Here is a 17,441-nt window from a genome sequence, read left to right as displayed (position 1 = left end):
ACCATTCTTATAAAATGTAAGGAAAGCTTTAACTTTATTCACTTAGTTTTTATTCAAACAAACAGGAAATTAGGGTTCTTCCAGGGCCTAATATATGAACATTAAGAGGTTTAAAACAAAGTCTGACATTCATTAGTTGCCCAAGTTGTTGACTTCTCTCTGTTAATAGTCACAGAGAGAACAACTTGTGTAAAAAACATTGACAGCATCAGCTCTATGTGCAACCCACGAATGAATGACGTTTGGTAGGAAAACTTTTTAATATATAGGTTTCAGTAATGAAATACTGGATTGCTCCAAGTATGTGTTTCCCCCCAGTAAAACAACTTCTTCACTGGAGGCTGTAGGTTTGCTTCTGGCCAGCGACACTGAGTGTGATCAGCAGAGCTCTGGGGTCCTTTCTGTTCTTATGCACTGCGATTTGACCTGGAAGTTCCTCTCCTGCACAAGGAGAAAAAGAGAGTGAAAAACAGGATTTGACACAAATCAGTCTTCATGGTGACATGCCTTCACACCAGCTTGAAAAACATATTTGAGCTTTCCTGGCATGCTTTATATACAAAAATAAATATTTACTTTTTACTACCATACAGCTCAGTCACAACTGACACTTTTCTGTCAAAACTCACAGCTGCGTAATAACAGAAGTGGAAATGCTCTCACTGAACAAAACTGAAACCAGGTGAGAAGAGAAGGATGCTATTAAAAAGCTAAGAGTGAATCAGGGGAGGATTACATGCTGCTTGGCTCCAGATGGCAGAGAAAGCTGCTGCTTGCTACAGCACGAGTACAGTAGAAATACAGGCGGCACATTTGATCAGGAAGGCCTGAAGACAATGACGATGATTACTCCAGATAATCACTTTGATTAACTTCACGTTTCACTGCCAGATGTAAATTAATATTTACCCATTTGGCAAACAAGCCCTCCGCCCCCTGCCATTTCATTCTTTGCTGCAGGTTGCATGAGATAAAAATATGCTGACTGCAGCATTTTGACACGAGGAGATGAGGAGAATTCAGATGTGACCGTCACAGCACAGTGCAGCTGTCACATAGGTTTTCTTCTACCTTTTACTGTCAAATGATCCCCTTAACACACTTTTCCTCCCCTGCCAAAAAGTTATTTTTGAATGCAAGTTCAAAACTGTTGACAGAACTAGAACTAGAAGGCAGAACTATAACTGGACAATTTCTAACGATTCCTAACCATACATGCTTATAATACACAGAACGGGCTTTTAGAAAGTGCTTGGCAAACAAGTCATGCACTATGTCAGAAATAGAAATCATCAAAATGTTTGTTCACTAGCGCAAAAGAGAACAAATAAAAAGCTGACCTGATTTTTTTTTCTTTTGTAAAACAATTGATCCAGCAAGAAATACTTTAATTAAAATCAGCTGTGCAGTGAAAGATTTGACAGATCATATATTGCCTCCCAAAAGTAAAAAGAACACAGAGTAGGTTTCGTGACCAGTATGAGCACAAGTGATAGAAAGATCTATTAAACTTCAGCGCCCTGCAAAACAAAATGGCTATGTGCATCACACAACTTTCCCAGTTACTGCCAATGGGCTTTAATACACAGAGGTCTGTGGAGAGAACCAAGAGACACAGAGAGTGAAATTACTTGACCCTACAATTCCTGGTTAAATCTCAAAGAAAAGCAGTTTGGGATGTAGTTACAGCAAGATTTTATTCTGACAGTAGAGGCGATAAAAAGATTGGCGATCTATGAGAAAGAAGCTGTTGGTGCACGTTAATTAAATAGAGGAGACAAGGCTGCCTCTAGAGCTGTCATACATCACAGTGCCATTTGCATTAAACATGCCAATGCAACCAAGGGTGACGGAGGCTGAAACGAGAAATGGATGAGACAACGTGAAACATCTTGTGTGTGACTGCTAATAAACACGCTGGTGCACAAATGTACAGAACAAGCATCATAGTCTACACAAACAGTTATTTAAAGGAATAATTCAACCAAATATAAAACTTTGCTAAACATTTACTCACCCTCAGACCATCCAAGACATGAGTTTGTTTCTTCATCTGAACAGATTTGGAGAAATTTATTAGCATCACTTGCTCACCTAAGGATCCTCTGCAGCGAATGGGTGCTGTCAAGAGTCCAAACAGCTGATAAAAACCTCACAATAATCCACATGACTCCAATCTATCAGTTAATGTCTTGTGAAGCAAAAAGCTGCATGTTGTAATAACATTTTTAACTTTCACCATTAGAAGTCCGCTATCCATAATATGGCTTTATCCAAGGATAAAGCCGTCTCATCTGAAGCAGGAGAAAAATATGCAAAGATTAGGCACTGTTTACAAGCAAATATCCCAAAACCGCTATTATGGATTATGGTATACAATATGGTATAGAAGTGAAAGTTAAACATTTAAAAAAGAAATGGCCTTATTGATGGATTTATTTATTACAAACATGCAGTTTTTCTCTCACATGACATTAATTGATGGAGTCGTGTTGATTACAGTGATTTTTTTTATCAGCAGTTTGGACTCTGACGGCACCCATTCACTGCAGAGTATCCATTGGTGAACAAGTGATTAAATGATATCTCAAATTGAAATTAATCTCAAATTTGTTTCAATGAAGAAACAAATTCATCTGCATCTTGGGTGGTCTGCTGGTGAGTTTATTTTCAGTAAATATTCATTACTTGGGTAAAGGTTTCCTTTAATTTAAAGGGAAAGGTCACTTGAAAATGAAATTTCTGTATTGTTTGCTAATGTCTCTGATCACCTGTATGACTTCATTTCTTATATGCAACACAAATTTTGTAGAACTGTTTTTGTCTAATATGTTTAATGATGCAATTGCATGAAAAAAAGGGGAAAAAAAGTTGTACAGATTAGGAACGGATTTGGAGTTAAACGTTGACAGAATTTTCACTTTTGACTGAACTATCCACTTAAAGACTATTTAGATTATTTTTGCAGCATGGACTTATAATTAAATATCAATGTATCTAATGTCCAATCACAGCAGTTTTCAGAAAAAGCCCTCCCAAACACCCCATCACAAGATACAAAAGCTGCATTATAAAACTTCTCTCTCACTCTGCAGCGCATAACCTCATAAATCTGTGGCCCCTGTAAAGGAGATGCATAAAAACAGGCCTTCGGAATCAGCAGCTCACCACGGTGCTCCCGTCTATCAAATAATCGCACCTCCCCCTAAAGGATCCTTGCTCTGACACCTCAAGGACCTTTTCACACTGCAGACGGACTGCACTTCCTCTGAGTTTAAACTACTTTAAAGCACTACAAATAGCATTGCATGGTTGATTCAATAAGCAGCCTTGTTCTTAAAGGTTATTACCAATATATCGGCTGTACAATACCTTATTTGGAAAACAGACGTGATGTGCAATGCACTTTCTACCCTCAAAATGTCCCAAGACCATTCAACACAGGGTGACCTCTTTTATATACGAGCTCAAATGTTGGCTGTGCATGAAAAATGAAGCTTTTTCTCATCTTTTCCTTTTAATGATCTGCAAAACCAACTAAATCATTACAAATGAAGGCTGCTTTAATTGATGCAACAACAGCATCTGAAAGCGTTTCTGAGGGTGTTTCGCATTTCCGTTGAATACTCTACCTCCCCTCTCATCACACTTCTGAAAAGTAATTACTAAACTAACACAAACAAGAGAAGAAGCTGAGAGGAATGCATTTCTCTTCTAACAACAGTATTTATTTTATGCAAATGACAGCTTGACACACAAAACACATTACTGTTATTGTTTAGAAAAGAAATCCAATTTAAATTCACAAGTTACAAATCATGTATTAAGTGAGAATAATGTAAAATGTAATTCTTAATTTCCTATTTTCGTAGGATACATTACAGGAAAGCACGGTGCTTATCTTGTAATTTTAATCAATAAAACTAAATCATGACATATCAAGTGCCAAATCAAGTTAAAAAGAACTTTTAGATGTGTGTTTCCTGTTTTGCATCATCTTACTCATCGTGTGCTTTCAGCTCACAGTAAGGGTAGTTTTGGCAGGTCATGATTAAATGCATTCATCTTTTTAAATAATAACTGTAATAAATCTATAAGATAAACTAACATCACTACTTTAACTAATAAATGCAACTGAAACATGAGTATAGACTGAACAAAGGCCATTTCTAATTTTTTCTTTTTTTTGTGGAAAACCAATATACTGTAATTTTTTTTCAGCATTCTTTGATGAATACATTCTATCAACTAATGTTCTTGCTGAATAAATCTATTAACCCCAAACATCTGAGCGGTAATGTACCATGGTACTGAATAATGACAAAATACCGTTTTATAATCAAATGTCACTCATATTGAACATACAATGTTAAACAAATTTGTACATGGTACTCCAAATTATACTACAGTATTATCATGGTACATGTCCCAAAACAGATTAAAACACTTGTTTCCCCCAAACATTTTTCTCTTATACCTATTTTCCCCATGTCTTTTCATTCACACACATATATGGTCTTGACAAAGCAAACAGAAGACAAAAACTCCAAACCCATATGGTGCTAATCCATAGGCAATAGGTCATTCGAAGAGCTAGGCTAGTGTGCATCTGAGTAAAATATAAACTACAAATAACCTATTCAAGGTTCTCCAAATCTCCAGTGTGAGGGACGCTGTTTATAGATTAGGCATTTTCTGGAGCTACTGCAAAATGGTCAAATATGCCAAACAATATAATCACACGACTGTGCCTTCTGATTATAATCTGACACTGGTATCAGCAACGCATAAGTAGTGTTAGCGGACCTTCAAGTGAACGGCACTCTTATCATTGAACGGCTTCTGCAGGGACTGTCCATGGTAATGCCCGTGGACAGCTACATTTAGGACACAGTCATTTATAATAATGTGCTGTATCAGAGGAACTGGCTAAAGCACCTTCATCCATCTGCGCATCAGATGACATTTCTCCGATTCCCATTACACTTCATCTGTTAGCACGGCCGGGACACTGTCTAGCCATCTACAGACAATACAGAGCCTTGATCTAAGTGTAGATGGTCTGCGTTGCTCTTATACCTAAACATGAGGCAATATGATTTTTAATAACTTTCAGGTTCTGATCCACTTCCCTCTCATTGTTTATTTGGTTTTTCACCATAATTTGCTTCTTTTAAACAACAGAGGATTGATATTCATGCAATTCTGCAATAGGCAGTTATGAATAAATAATATGAAGATAAAGCAATATTAAAATAAAATGACACAGAAATGGACATATAAATGAATCAGTTTTAATGAGGCTGTTTTAGGGTGTTTTCACACTCGAGTCCTCTTTACAAGAACCAAACCTCTTCATGTGGACAAAAAAAGCAATTATTATACTTTTTAACTACAATTAACTACAATTATTATATTTGTTTTATACAGAATTTGTACAATTAATATATATATATATATATATATATATATATATATATATATATATATATATATATATATATATATATATATAAAATGAAAGAAAAAGCTTTTTAAAATGTATGTGTATCATATCAAATTTACAAATATATCATAATACAATTTGTTTTACATTACAAACAAAATATGCAATGGATTAAACAAATAAATATTTAGTGAAAAGTGTTTAATTATACACACACACACACAAACACATAAAATGTGTTTTTGTATTATTGAGCTTATTTACATGATTAAACTTAAACAGTTTTTAATTAATTGAAAACAGAAAAAATACTTTTACAGTTACATTTTTTTATATTTAAGCTAATTGTTATCTAACAAAAATATGTTTGTACTCTTAAATGCTTTGTAAGCATATCTAAAAATGTGTTTAATGGTAAAAAATCTTTTGGGCTCACAATAAATAATTTTTAGAAAAAATCCTTTGGGCTCACTGTTAATAATTTAAATAAACTTACATCATAACTGATGTACACAAAATGTTTCTCCATTGCACTCCTAAATACTGTACTCACTGTATAGACACCCTCCTTTTCATATCCACTGCTTCTGTCATTCATATTATTCATATTTTATTACCCATTCATATTTATTATCAGCTGTACTGTTTATATATAAATAACCACTACCAATGCACTTCTGGTTAAATGCTAAACTGTACTGTAACGTGCAATGACAATAAAGTGGAATAATCTAACATAAAAGAAATCAATTGGTTATTGGTTCTATTTGAAAATACCATGTAATCAGATTGCACACAACCTCAACTGGTGATGAATGTAAAATAAAACCCAAAAAGAAGACTATTTTTGTTGTGTGCTGATCATGGCTTTATATACTGTGTTAGAACAACATAAAACATAGGGGTCACAAAAACAATGCCCCTAAATAAATCTATCTACTGACTTGATGTGTTGTATCTTCTCAAAACCCTGTAGGAATGATTCTCAAGACATATATCATCATATATATTTATCAACAGAAAGAACAAACTGCATGGTTTATGTGGACGAGCTCTAGAACTGCTCCATCATGTGTCTATCTCTCAATGACTGACGGATAACCTGTGTCACCGTCTAAGAATCAACTGTCAGGGTAAAGAAAGATAAGATACACCTACCTGTGGCACACATCTTTTTAGTGTTTTAAAGAAAGGTTATGGCTGCATATGTACTTGCCAGAACTCATCACAGTTTAAAGACAGACACAAGTACATGCAAACACTAGTGTGGAGACAGTTAAAACAAGTAGCAAGCATGTGTGAACAGGGTACAAACCGGTTTTGACAGGGATGGGGCTTTCTAGTAAGAACACCGTCTGTTTCCAGTGAGTCTTAGTGCAGTCTGGAGCAGTGGAGAACATGACCTAAAATTAAAACATAGCTGCATTAAAAACCTGTTTATGTTCAGATAAACAGGAAAATGCTGTTGCCCTGCTTGACTTATTTTGAAAAGTGATTGATTAGAAAGAATAGAGATTGCTTCTGTAAGTAAGAGGAAAACTTCATGACTAAAGAGGATTAATGCAAATAAATATTTACAAATAATATTGGGTTAGTTCTTTTATTTACATTTCAAAAAGATTTACACGTAAAAATCAAATGAGCTGTTTTATTCTACATAAGGAGGGTGACCGCCAAGATGAGATCACATGACCAAATAATACTCACTTCATCCCAGTAAGCCCCTAATTATCGGACACCTTTGGTTGCAGAAGAAATCAATTACTGGTGATAAACTTGTCTGCCCTTTTCAAAGTCACCACTAACTAAAACCGCTTGCTTTTGTGTGATGTTGCATCTATATTGAACCTTGTTTCTGCCATGGAATAAAAAAATTAAAAAGCTAATTGCGACTTTTTCCTCACAATCAAGATTTGTTCCTCTCGCAATTGCAAGATACATAAACTCAAAATTGTGGGATATTAACATATATATAAAAGTCATAATTGTGAGTTACAAAGTAACTATTACCTTTTCAACTTTTTATTCTGTGGCAGAAACAAATGAAGCAGAATTGCGAGACACTGCAATAGAATTCTATGAAAAAAAAAAATCTAAATTGTGAAAGTCAAACTCAGAGTTCTGAAATAAGTCAGTTTAGTGAAATATAAACTCGCAACTGCAAGAAAATGTCAGAATTGTTAGATTAGTAAAAAAAAAAAAGAATTACAAGATGTAAAGTCAGAATTCAGAGAAAGAAACATCTGCATGTGAGATGTAAATTTGCAGGTATGATTTTATAACTCGCGATTATGCAAAAACACGCAATTGTGAGGGAAAAAAAGACAGAATCGTGAGATAAAAAGTCACAATTACCTTTTTTATTTTTTATTCCGGAATAACAAAAATAAGCTTCCATACATACAGGCCTATAGAGGGCAGTATAAATTTAAATTTAAGAAATAATGCAAATGTAAAAAAAAAAAAAAAATACATTACAAGGTGACAATAGAGACTGATTTTAGGGAAACTCGAGAGAAATGGGAAAACATACTGTGACTTTATCTATAATCTTTAAGGCCTGACGATAACAAAATAATCTGTGATTACCACTAATGGCAGAGGTGGAAAGAGTACAAAAATATTCTACTCAAGTAAAAGTACCATTACATTAATGAAATTTTACTTAAGTACAAGTAAAAGTACCAGTCTAAAAATCTACTCAAGTAAAAGTAAAAAGTAGCTCATTTAAACTTTACTCAGAGTAAAAATTACTTAGTTACATTTTAACAGTGGGAGGGAGTCAAAATGGGACAGGCCAAGGGTGTCAAACTCAGTTCCTGGAGGGCCACAGTCCTGCACAGTTTTAGATTTAACCCTAATTAAACACACCTGATCCAGCTAATCTAATCATTTAGGTTTATTTGAAAACTACATGATATGTGTGCTGGAGCAGGGTTAGAACTAAACTCTGCAGGGCTACGACCCTCCAGGAACTGAGTTTGACACCCCTGGGATAGGTCTATTAATCTCAAACTAGTTGTTTTTAATTAAAGGAATCAGTTATTTAGAATAATAAAACATTTGGGCTGTTACCAGGCAAATCAGTATCAACAAACTCATCTTTTAATGCAGAGGAAATGCAGAAGATTCATTGGAAGTGGCATTTAGATATATTACACTGTTTAGTGCAGGACAAGAATGCATTTAACCTGCAGTTACCAATGCATGAATAATGTTTTGATATACAAGACATAAAATGTTGAATACTCATTTGAAATCATAAGAAATTAATTATTTAAAAAAATCAAAAGATACTTTAAATGTGAAATTAAAATGGCCAGTATGTGTCAGCAAGTCACTGTTAATAAGTGAGTCATTGCGATTGAACCGAATCATTTAAACGGTTGATTCATTCAGGAACGAAACACTGTCACGTTGCTCAGAGACGCAAAACTGTGCTTTGGTGGCTGTGTTTGGAATTATTTTCTGTTGTAGAAATAGAGCTAAAAAGGCAATATGGTGTCTAAAACGCAAGTCTCTTAATTAACTTGTTTACTGAACTGTTATATATATGTATGTATATATTCATGATGATTTTTGGAGGAAACGATGGCATTCTTTGTGTGAATTTGATTTAATATATGAAATTATATAAATATGTGAATTTTCTGCCCCTATATCTTCAATTTTGTGATCATTCTAAATGCATTTTAGGAGACTGAATCACACAGTGAAAGAACGCACTATAAATGCTCGCGCACATCATTAAAACAAAAATAGCACACTCCTCACCAAGGTCTTTTTAGCTAATTTTGCAAAACCTCTTGCTAAAATGTCAAAGCTTCATTTTAACCACCAATGCAACGATGCAATTATTTAGCTTACCTCTACATTCTTGCGAAGGGTTGATGTCTTGTCGAGATTTTATAAGCTGCTAGTTTGGTCTTCCTAGGCAAGTAAAGCTTACACTGCATAATAGAGCATACATATGGCCAGGGGTTCACTTCATTTCCTTCGAGTTCAACTTCAGAATATGACGGGGTTTCGTTTTCAGCGGTGTCTGCACCACTAACGCCTGTTTTGTCCGTCTGCATCTTTCTTGTGATTTTAGCGCCAGTTTGCCCTCCTGCCCATTATGCCATAGTTTCCATGGAGCATTTATTTTATTTTTATTTTTTTTACTCAGTAATTAATGTTTTAAAATGTAGCGAAGTACAATACTTCAAACAAAATATACTTAAGTAAAAGTAAAATTACAGATTTAAAAAATTACTTTAAAAAATATTAGTACACAAAAAAGCTACTCAATTACAGTAACGCGAGTAAATGTAATTCGTTACTTTCCGCCTCTGACTAATGGTAAACTGGAATGAAGATGACAGAGACAGAAAATGGGCTAAAATAAAATGCAAAAATAAGTTTCCCAGGTCAGAAAACAAACCAACTGCTCCTTTAAACCAAATCAAGTTCAAAGCAAACATAACTGATGTGGTTATCCACCACATCATTAACACAAACTCTGATGCTGTGTTCAAACATCAAAAACGGGACAAAAGACACAAGACCCCTCCACATTCTCCTGCTTAAATTCCCATTATCAGAACCCAGCGCACGATTGCTCTCTCAGTGGCTGACGGGTTTTATCTTATTTCATTGCCTGTTCCAGTTGGTCACTGGAGGAGGGCAAATGCTTATTTCAGCATTTAGGTTTGAGAGGCTGACGATTGCATTGCGATTGCCTCGGGCCTAAAAGACGGCAAGGCGTGACCGCAATTGCTCGCTGTTAAACAGCACAGCACTATTGCTTACCTTGTTTCCGCAGCTCTTGTCGAAGAAAATGTCAAAATAGCCCACGATGGCCTGGAATGAAATATGAGAGAGAGGTTAGAACATGACATTCTGGTAAACGCTCACACATGTTCAGGCCAGCAGGAAATAATTAGCAAAACAGGGTAAAGAGAGACATGTTGACAAGTGATTTTAAAAAAAGCATAGTGTTGTGGAAATGCTCCATATAAATAAAGATTTTTAAAAAAATTAATTAATAATATAGTGATGAATAATAATCCTTTTTTGTTTGTTTTCTGTGTAAATACACACAAAGTATAAAATACCCAATATTATGGAAATGAAAACTCCCCTTTTTTGTCCCAACCTGCCCCCGATGACAGTAGAGCAACTCTATCAATCTCAGGAGCATACTTGTAGTGGCAATGATGCCGAACTAATAGCTTTTAATCCTGACGCAGCTGACAACACGAGGGTCTGCTCGCTCACACAAAGAGCACAATCAATGAGAAGAGAAAGAGAGAGAGAGAGAGAGAGAGAGAGAGAGAGAGAATACACCGATAAAGAGAAAACGGGGCATGAAGAGAGAGGTAAGCAAGACAACAATAGAAAAAAGAAAAACAAAGGGGGTGATTAAATTTTTAAGTAAGATGTTTACTGGAGTTTCTCTTTTCTTTAACCAAACTGGGAGTGTTATTAGCTTTCACTTTTCTGAAAATGTTTTAATAAAAATCAGAACAAAATAAAATAAAATAAATCAGCCATTTACTTGACACCTTCCAAACTAAATATTGTTTATAAAGCATCCCTGTGCGTTAAATAAAATAAAACAAAATAAATAATATAAAAAAAAAAGCTCTTAAAAGAACTTATGAAACCATACATTATTTTAAAGTTGCTCCATTAAGTTAAATTATAAATCGATTTTCTGTCTCTGGCTGCTTTGGTAAATAAATGTAGAATCTGCATTGTATTATACAAGTCTAACACAATTCTCAAATCCAAGCAGATCACTTTTTATTGGAAATGACAGTTGAGATCAAGAGACGTCGCTGAAGATGTGACAGAAATAAAAAAAAAGTCAGGTCAGTGTAATTACAGTTTGTAGTGAACGTTATCAGACATTATGTGGAGCAATAATTACCAAACCAGGGCTAATTGCTTATTGGATTCGTTAGGAAGAGTGAATTTGCGAGTCATTTGGCACACCAGAGATGAACTTTGCTGTCACTGATGACAACAGCGCATAAATATGATGGATTGTAGACAAACATTGAAGAAAACGTTCTCTTTTGATGACTCCCATTGTTTCCAAGTACAATATTTCTCATATGCAACTGTTCGCAATAACAAATAGCAAATCACATTAATTCACTTGAAATGAGTAATTTATATTTTTTAAGTATTTATTTAGTCATGAAAGATGTGAATTGAGGAGGATTTCCCGGAATGAATGGCTGAGCTGTGCACACCTTCTCACAGATGGATACACACACACACACACACACACACACACACACACACACACACACACACACACACACACACACACACACACACACACAGAGAGAGAAAACAGAGCGCAGTCACCCTGTGAACTCCCAGGGGATACTGCAGTGATAATGTGAGCCATTCTGCCTGAAGTATCCCCGGGACCTTGTGGGGAGATATATAGCTCTGGCTTAATGCCCGTGTCTCTCTCTCCCTCCCCTACAAACCGAAGCAGAGCACCTAACTATTAATCCTCCTCTTCTTCTGTTAAAATAGCTTTAAGAGGACAAAGCCACAGCAACATAATCAAGGGTTTAGCAACACATCCACAAACAACTTCTCTTCAGCGTGATTCATTCATATGGGCTTTGTTTACAATACGCAATTTAACAAAACAGTATTAAAAAATAGAAATGCAAAACAGTGAAAGTTAACATTAATTTTTATATATATATGAATAGTATATTTTATGCATACAGTTTATAAATACAGTAATTTAAATTTTTTTGTATTTTAATATTTTATATATATAGTATATTATTTACTTTTTTATAGCTGTGTGTCCTTTTAAATAATTAAATACAAATGATTAAAGGATTATAATCAATTATATTATTATATGGTTATATTTTAATATAACCAATATATATTTTAATTCACTATTGTTGTATTAATCTTCCTAAACTTCTATATAATTATTAAACAGGAAGTGATGTATAATTGTTGCCTTATATTTCTCATAAATCTAAGAGTCAGTTATTTAAAACAAAAATCTCCAAACTCTTTCCTTTAAATGGGTTCATCATTTTTGTCAGTGCAAACTGCCCAAAAATGTCAACAGAATCATGGACCCGACAAAAGAGGACGTGCACTGAAAGCACGGGGGTCAGAGCCAAGTAACTCCCTGCCAGAAATAAAACACCCCGTTGACGTAGCCTACCAGGGTGGAGTGAAAGAGCAGACACAAAAGCCTGAGTTGCTTGGGGGGCAAGGGGACAAATGTTAAAAACGGAGGCTTTTTATTCTCATCAAAGTGTTCAGCCTTCACACCCGGGAAATGTCGGAGATAAGTGATGCGCGCAAACTGTTACCCGGCCCAGGAGGCGGCGCACGAGTCTACCTGGAGAACAGGTCGGGGGAAAATTAATAATTATCATCATCGCTAACCCCAACGGGGAGCAATTCATCATCAAGCCTTTTCCAGTGCTATCATGTCGGAGCAGAGCGTGGTGCAGCCAGATACAATTATGCGGCGAGCTGCGGAGGAGGGAGAGCTAATGTGCTTTTGATGGGGTTTATTCACGCATGCGAGGCGTCACACTCGACCACCTCGAGCTCTCTAACCCCCTCCTTCTCCACCCAGCGTCTCCCCTTATTCTGTGCACATCACACACCAGTGCCAACAAAACTCCTGTTCCTGTTATTCTGCTTTTCACTCAGAGTTTGACGTTCCACCGCACTGGAAGCAAATACACAGGGTTTAATTAGAGGGGAAGGACATTACTGCAGGAACACTCAAAGTGAACTGGAGTACAGAGTGATGCAGAAATACTGAAGAAAAGGGGCAGCCTATCATTAGTTAAAACCAGAGATGTATAGTAACGAAGTAGAACTACTTCACTACTGTACTTAAGTACTAAAAGGCGGTATCTGTACTTTACTAGAGTATTATTTTTTTCTCCTACTTCCACTTTTACTTCAGTACATATTTTCGATGAGTTTAATACTTTTACTCCGATATTTTTTTTGTGCTGCATCGTTACTCGTTACAATTATAAAAATGTAACGAATCATTCCATTACAAACAGAACTGTAGATGGCAGGTTTGATGAAGCTGGCACATCATTGAGCGAATCAAGCGATTAAGAAGACTGCGCGTGCTAACTGAACTGCTGTGAAGAGAGAGATGAACACCGAGCCGAGCCAGATAATGACTCGTTCACGAGTCAAGAACCGGTTGCATCGGTTTTCGGATCACCAGTAGTTCTTTCTGACAGTTCGATTCAATAAACCAGTTGAAGAAAACCGGTTCTTTTGCGCTCGACGTAATGGCGTCATTGGCATTGACTGCAAGCCTTCGGTTTACCCGCGCTCATAACATTAGCACAGAATCAGTTCAGAATCAATCACCAAAAGAATCAGTTCGGTTCAGATGCTCTGTGTGTCGGTTTGCTTTCACGCTGAATCACACATGCGCAGTATCATCAGCTCCTCGGTTCTCGAATCGGACACATCTGACAGAAACGGTTCTTGACCACTGATCTATAATATAAGTTATATATATATAGATCAGTGTTCTTGACTCATGAACGAGTCAGTCTGTTGTTCGTTATCTGGCTCGGCTCGGTGTTCATCTTCAGTTCTCTCTTCACAGCAGTTCAGTCAGTGTACTGTTTGAGTAAATGAATTACTCCGGGATATTGGTTTGTTTTAACTCAGAGGGAGTGTCAGCCACATTAAACAAGTTAACAGCTTAAGTCATTTGTGGATTAATGCATATTGGAGACACGAACCGTTTAAAACGATTCAGTTCGATTTGGTGAACTGGTTCAAAAAGATCCGGTTACATCGAATGATTCGTTTGCGAACCGGATATCATAAACTGCTTTGTTTTGAACTGTCTTACAACAGACACGGAAGAGAAGACAATGATGAATAAAGTCGTAGTTTTTGCTATTTTTTGGACCAAAATGTATTTTCGATGCTTCAAAAAATTTTAACTGACCCTCTGATGTTACATGGACTACTTTGATAATGTTTTTCTTACTTTTCTGGACATGGACAGTATACCATACACACAGCTGAAATGGAGGAACTGAGAGCTCTCGGACTAAATCTAAAATATCTTAAACTGTGTTACAAAAATAAACGGATGTCTTACGGGTTTGAAACAACATGAAGGGTAAGTTATTAATGACATAATTTTGCAAATTGGGCAAAGTAACCCTTTAATCTGTTTTTTGTTTACAAAAAGTTACAGTCAAATGAATTGTGATTGTCCTTTAGGTTAATCATTTGAAATAGTAAAAACAATATGTTCAAACTTTTGACTACTTTCTTTAATAACTACATAACACAATACTTGTACTTTTACTTTCAGTACTTGAGTAGTAAATTTTCAAATAGACTACTTGCAATACTTAAGTACAAAAATTTTTGAATACTTTAGTACTTCTACTTAAGTGTGGTGCTTAAAGAGCACTTCAACTTGCACTCTACATTTTTTTGATAGAGCACTTGTACTTTTACTCAAGTCTGGGTCTCTAGTACTTTATACATCTCTGGTTAAAACAGAACAAATATAGCCTTTCTTGATTCTCTTTTAGGACACTTCTTAAAAAGTAACTAAAAATAACTTAATGCTATTTCAGGGAATTTGTACAAAAATCCTGCCATTATATTCAACAGTGTTAATGAACAATGGAAGAACCACTGGTTATGGTGCTATATGACCCACATTTACAATTTCTGATCTAAAAATGTATAATAAAAACATTTGAACTAAAACAGATGTGAAATGTAGACCTACTTAAAATCCAGGACTGGATTAGCCATATGGGCAAATGCAATTCCTTCATCCAGCCTGGTAAAATCAACAATGATGTGACACCAAGAACAGCTTGGGTTTGTACACGACTGACATCACAGCTCTAGTTTGGCTCTGCTGGGACTAGCATTATTAAAAAACCCTCACATTAGAGTAATTATTAGTCTCCCTCACACAAAAAAAAACATTAAAAAACATTAATTCAACAGAATAATTGAGTGAGCAGTTGGGGATTCAGTGCCTTGCTCAAAGGTCTCACCTCAGACAATGAGACTTAAACCCACAAACTCGCTAACCATAAGGCAGCGACTGCCCATGAGCACATTACAATGCAAAACAAGTGTCACTTGGTATGGCAATGACATGGTTAACTTGATTTTATAGCCACTGTAGAAAAGTTTTCCAAAATGTATCAGGATCTTTCTCCCAAAATCTTTCTCACACATTTCTTTCATAAAAATTTTAAGCACTCCTGTACATACAGATCTGTGAAAATAAGTTGGCTTGGATATTTTATCATGCCAATAGACAAATACAGTAAGAATAGCTTGCAGTCAAAACTTTACTTCCCTGCTGATAAATTGCCATGCATACACAGTAACCAATTTTTGATTACCTTAGTGAATTTTTTATTATAAGAAAGTAAAAAACAGGCTTGATTAGATTCAGAGCTTAATAGTTACTTTAAATGAAAGCATTTGCTAAATTATGATTACTACTGCTTTACGACAACTACTGGAAGTCAAGAACTAAAAAAAAGAGTAACTTATATGTACAAAGGAAGTGGAATTTGCATAAAATTAACATATACTGTAAGACACTGATCATCTGAAACTCCATTGACTTGATTTCACCCAATGAATCCCAGCAGCTCCCCAGTCCAAGGATTTGGCTATATAGAGCTGTGCTACTGTCAACATTACCCCAGTGTTCATTCACTGGAAATGTCAAATCAGTCTCTGAAACCATCAGAAATGCAGAATGAGCACATTTCAGGATGTCACTGCACTTTTTAACAGAAATGGTATGCACGATGCACACAATGAATCATAACATATGGACACTGGAAGGGGTGAGTAATACAGTGATGTTTTTAATAACCAACGTTTTATTGCACAACCACCTACACTATTGTTTAAATGTTTGGGGTCCGTAAGATTTGTAAAATGTTTTTAAAAGTCTCTATTGCTGACCAAGGCTGCATTTATTTGACCAAAATACACTAAAATAAGTTATGATGAGTAATATTATTGCCATTTAAAATAACTGATTTCTACTCTAATATATTTTTTAAAATGTAATTTATTCCTGTTTTGGCAAAGCTGAACTTTCAGCAGTCATTACTTCAGTCTTCAATGTCACATAATCCTTCAGAAATCATTCTTATATGCTGATTTTGTGCTCGAGAAACTTTTATCCATATTAAAATCAGTTGTGCTGCTTATGATTTTGGGTAAACTGTGATACTTCTTGAATAGAAAGTTCAAAAGTACATCAAAAAAGCATTAATCTGAAACATACTTTTGCACCATCTAAACATCCTATCATAACTAAGCACATTTTTAAAAGTAATTCAGACTTGCTAATTACTACTAGTACTTAGAGTCCTTATAACTAACGTCTTGCTTTGTCTGCACTGACATTTTACAAATTAGTAGAAAACAAGCATTATCCCTCTTTATTTTCCCCCACACACTGTATGATCATTATCAGTATTGTTCTTCTCACAGCTTGATGTAACAGAGTGCCCTTAGGGCAAATCACCACTGACGCAAACATTACGCAAAACCATCTTCAGATGTGCTTCAACTGCAGTGCACTAGACGTGCCATGAACATTTTATACCTAATATACAACCTCTAGGCCCTCAATGTTAGCTGCGCTTTTCTAGCAAATATATTTTCTAAAGCATTACAGAAAAAAGCTCTTAAGAATGTTAATGCTGCTCTGCTTCCCACAACAAAGGCTGTTCGAGATCTAACAAAGCCAAAAAGCACCACAGAAACAGTCCAAATGACCATTTTAAAGGCAAAAGGCATTGGGTTTGGCTTATGTCAAATGACTGCATTGCACCAGCTCAATTAAGCTGAATTGACAATTGTATTCTACAATGAAGATGAATTTCAGTGACCATCGCCACAACGCTATCATGTAGTTTCAAAGGACTTGGAATATATACCACCAGTT

General features: G+C 35.6%; 1 protein-coding gene across 1 annotated transcript in view; it reads right to left on the bottom strand.

Moving 5' to 3' along the window:
* Positions 1 to 17: 17 nt before the first annotated feature.
* prmt3 (protein arginine methyltransferase 3) overlaps positions 18 to 17,441 on the bottom strand; it is a 48,655-nt gene continuing 31,231 nt past the window's right edge. Inside the window, exons 14-16 of the mRNA XM_059507186.1 lie at positions 10,238 to 10,288; positions 6,762 to 6,849; positions 18 to 441 (exon numbers count right to left, since the gene is read on the bottom strand). Coding sequence (XP_059363169.1) covers positions 332 to 441; positions 6,762 to 6,849; positions 10,238 to 10,288 — 249 coding nt within the window. The 3' untranslated portion in view covers positions 18 to 331. The remainder of the gene's footprint in view (positions 442 to 6,761; positions 6,850 to 10,237; positions 10,289 to 17,441) is intronic.

Source organism: Carassius carassius, chromosome 2 (genome assembly GCF_963082965.1).
Source record: "Carassius carassius chromosome 2, fCarCar2.1, whole genome shotgun sequence".
NCBI classification, from domain to species: Eukaryota; Metazoa; Chordata; class Actinopteri; order Cypriniformes; family Cyprinidae; genus Carassius; species Carassius carassius.
Note: the sequence above shows the minus strand (reverse complement) of the source record. Positions and strands in the feature narration are given on the sequence as shown.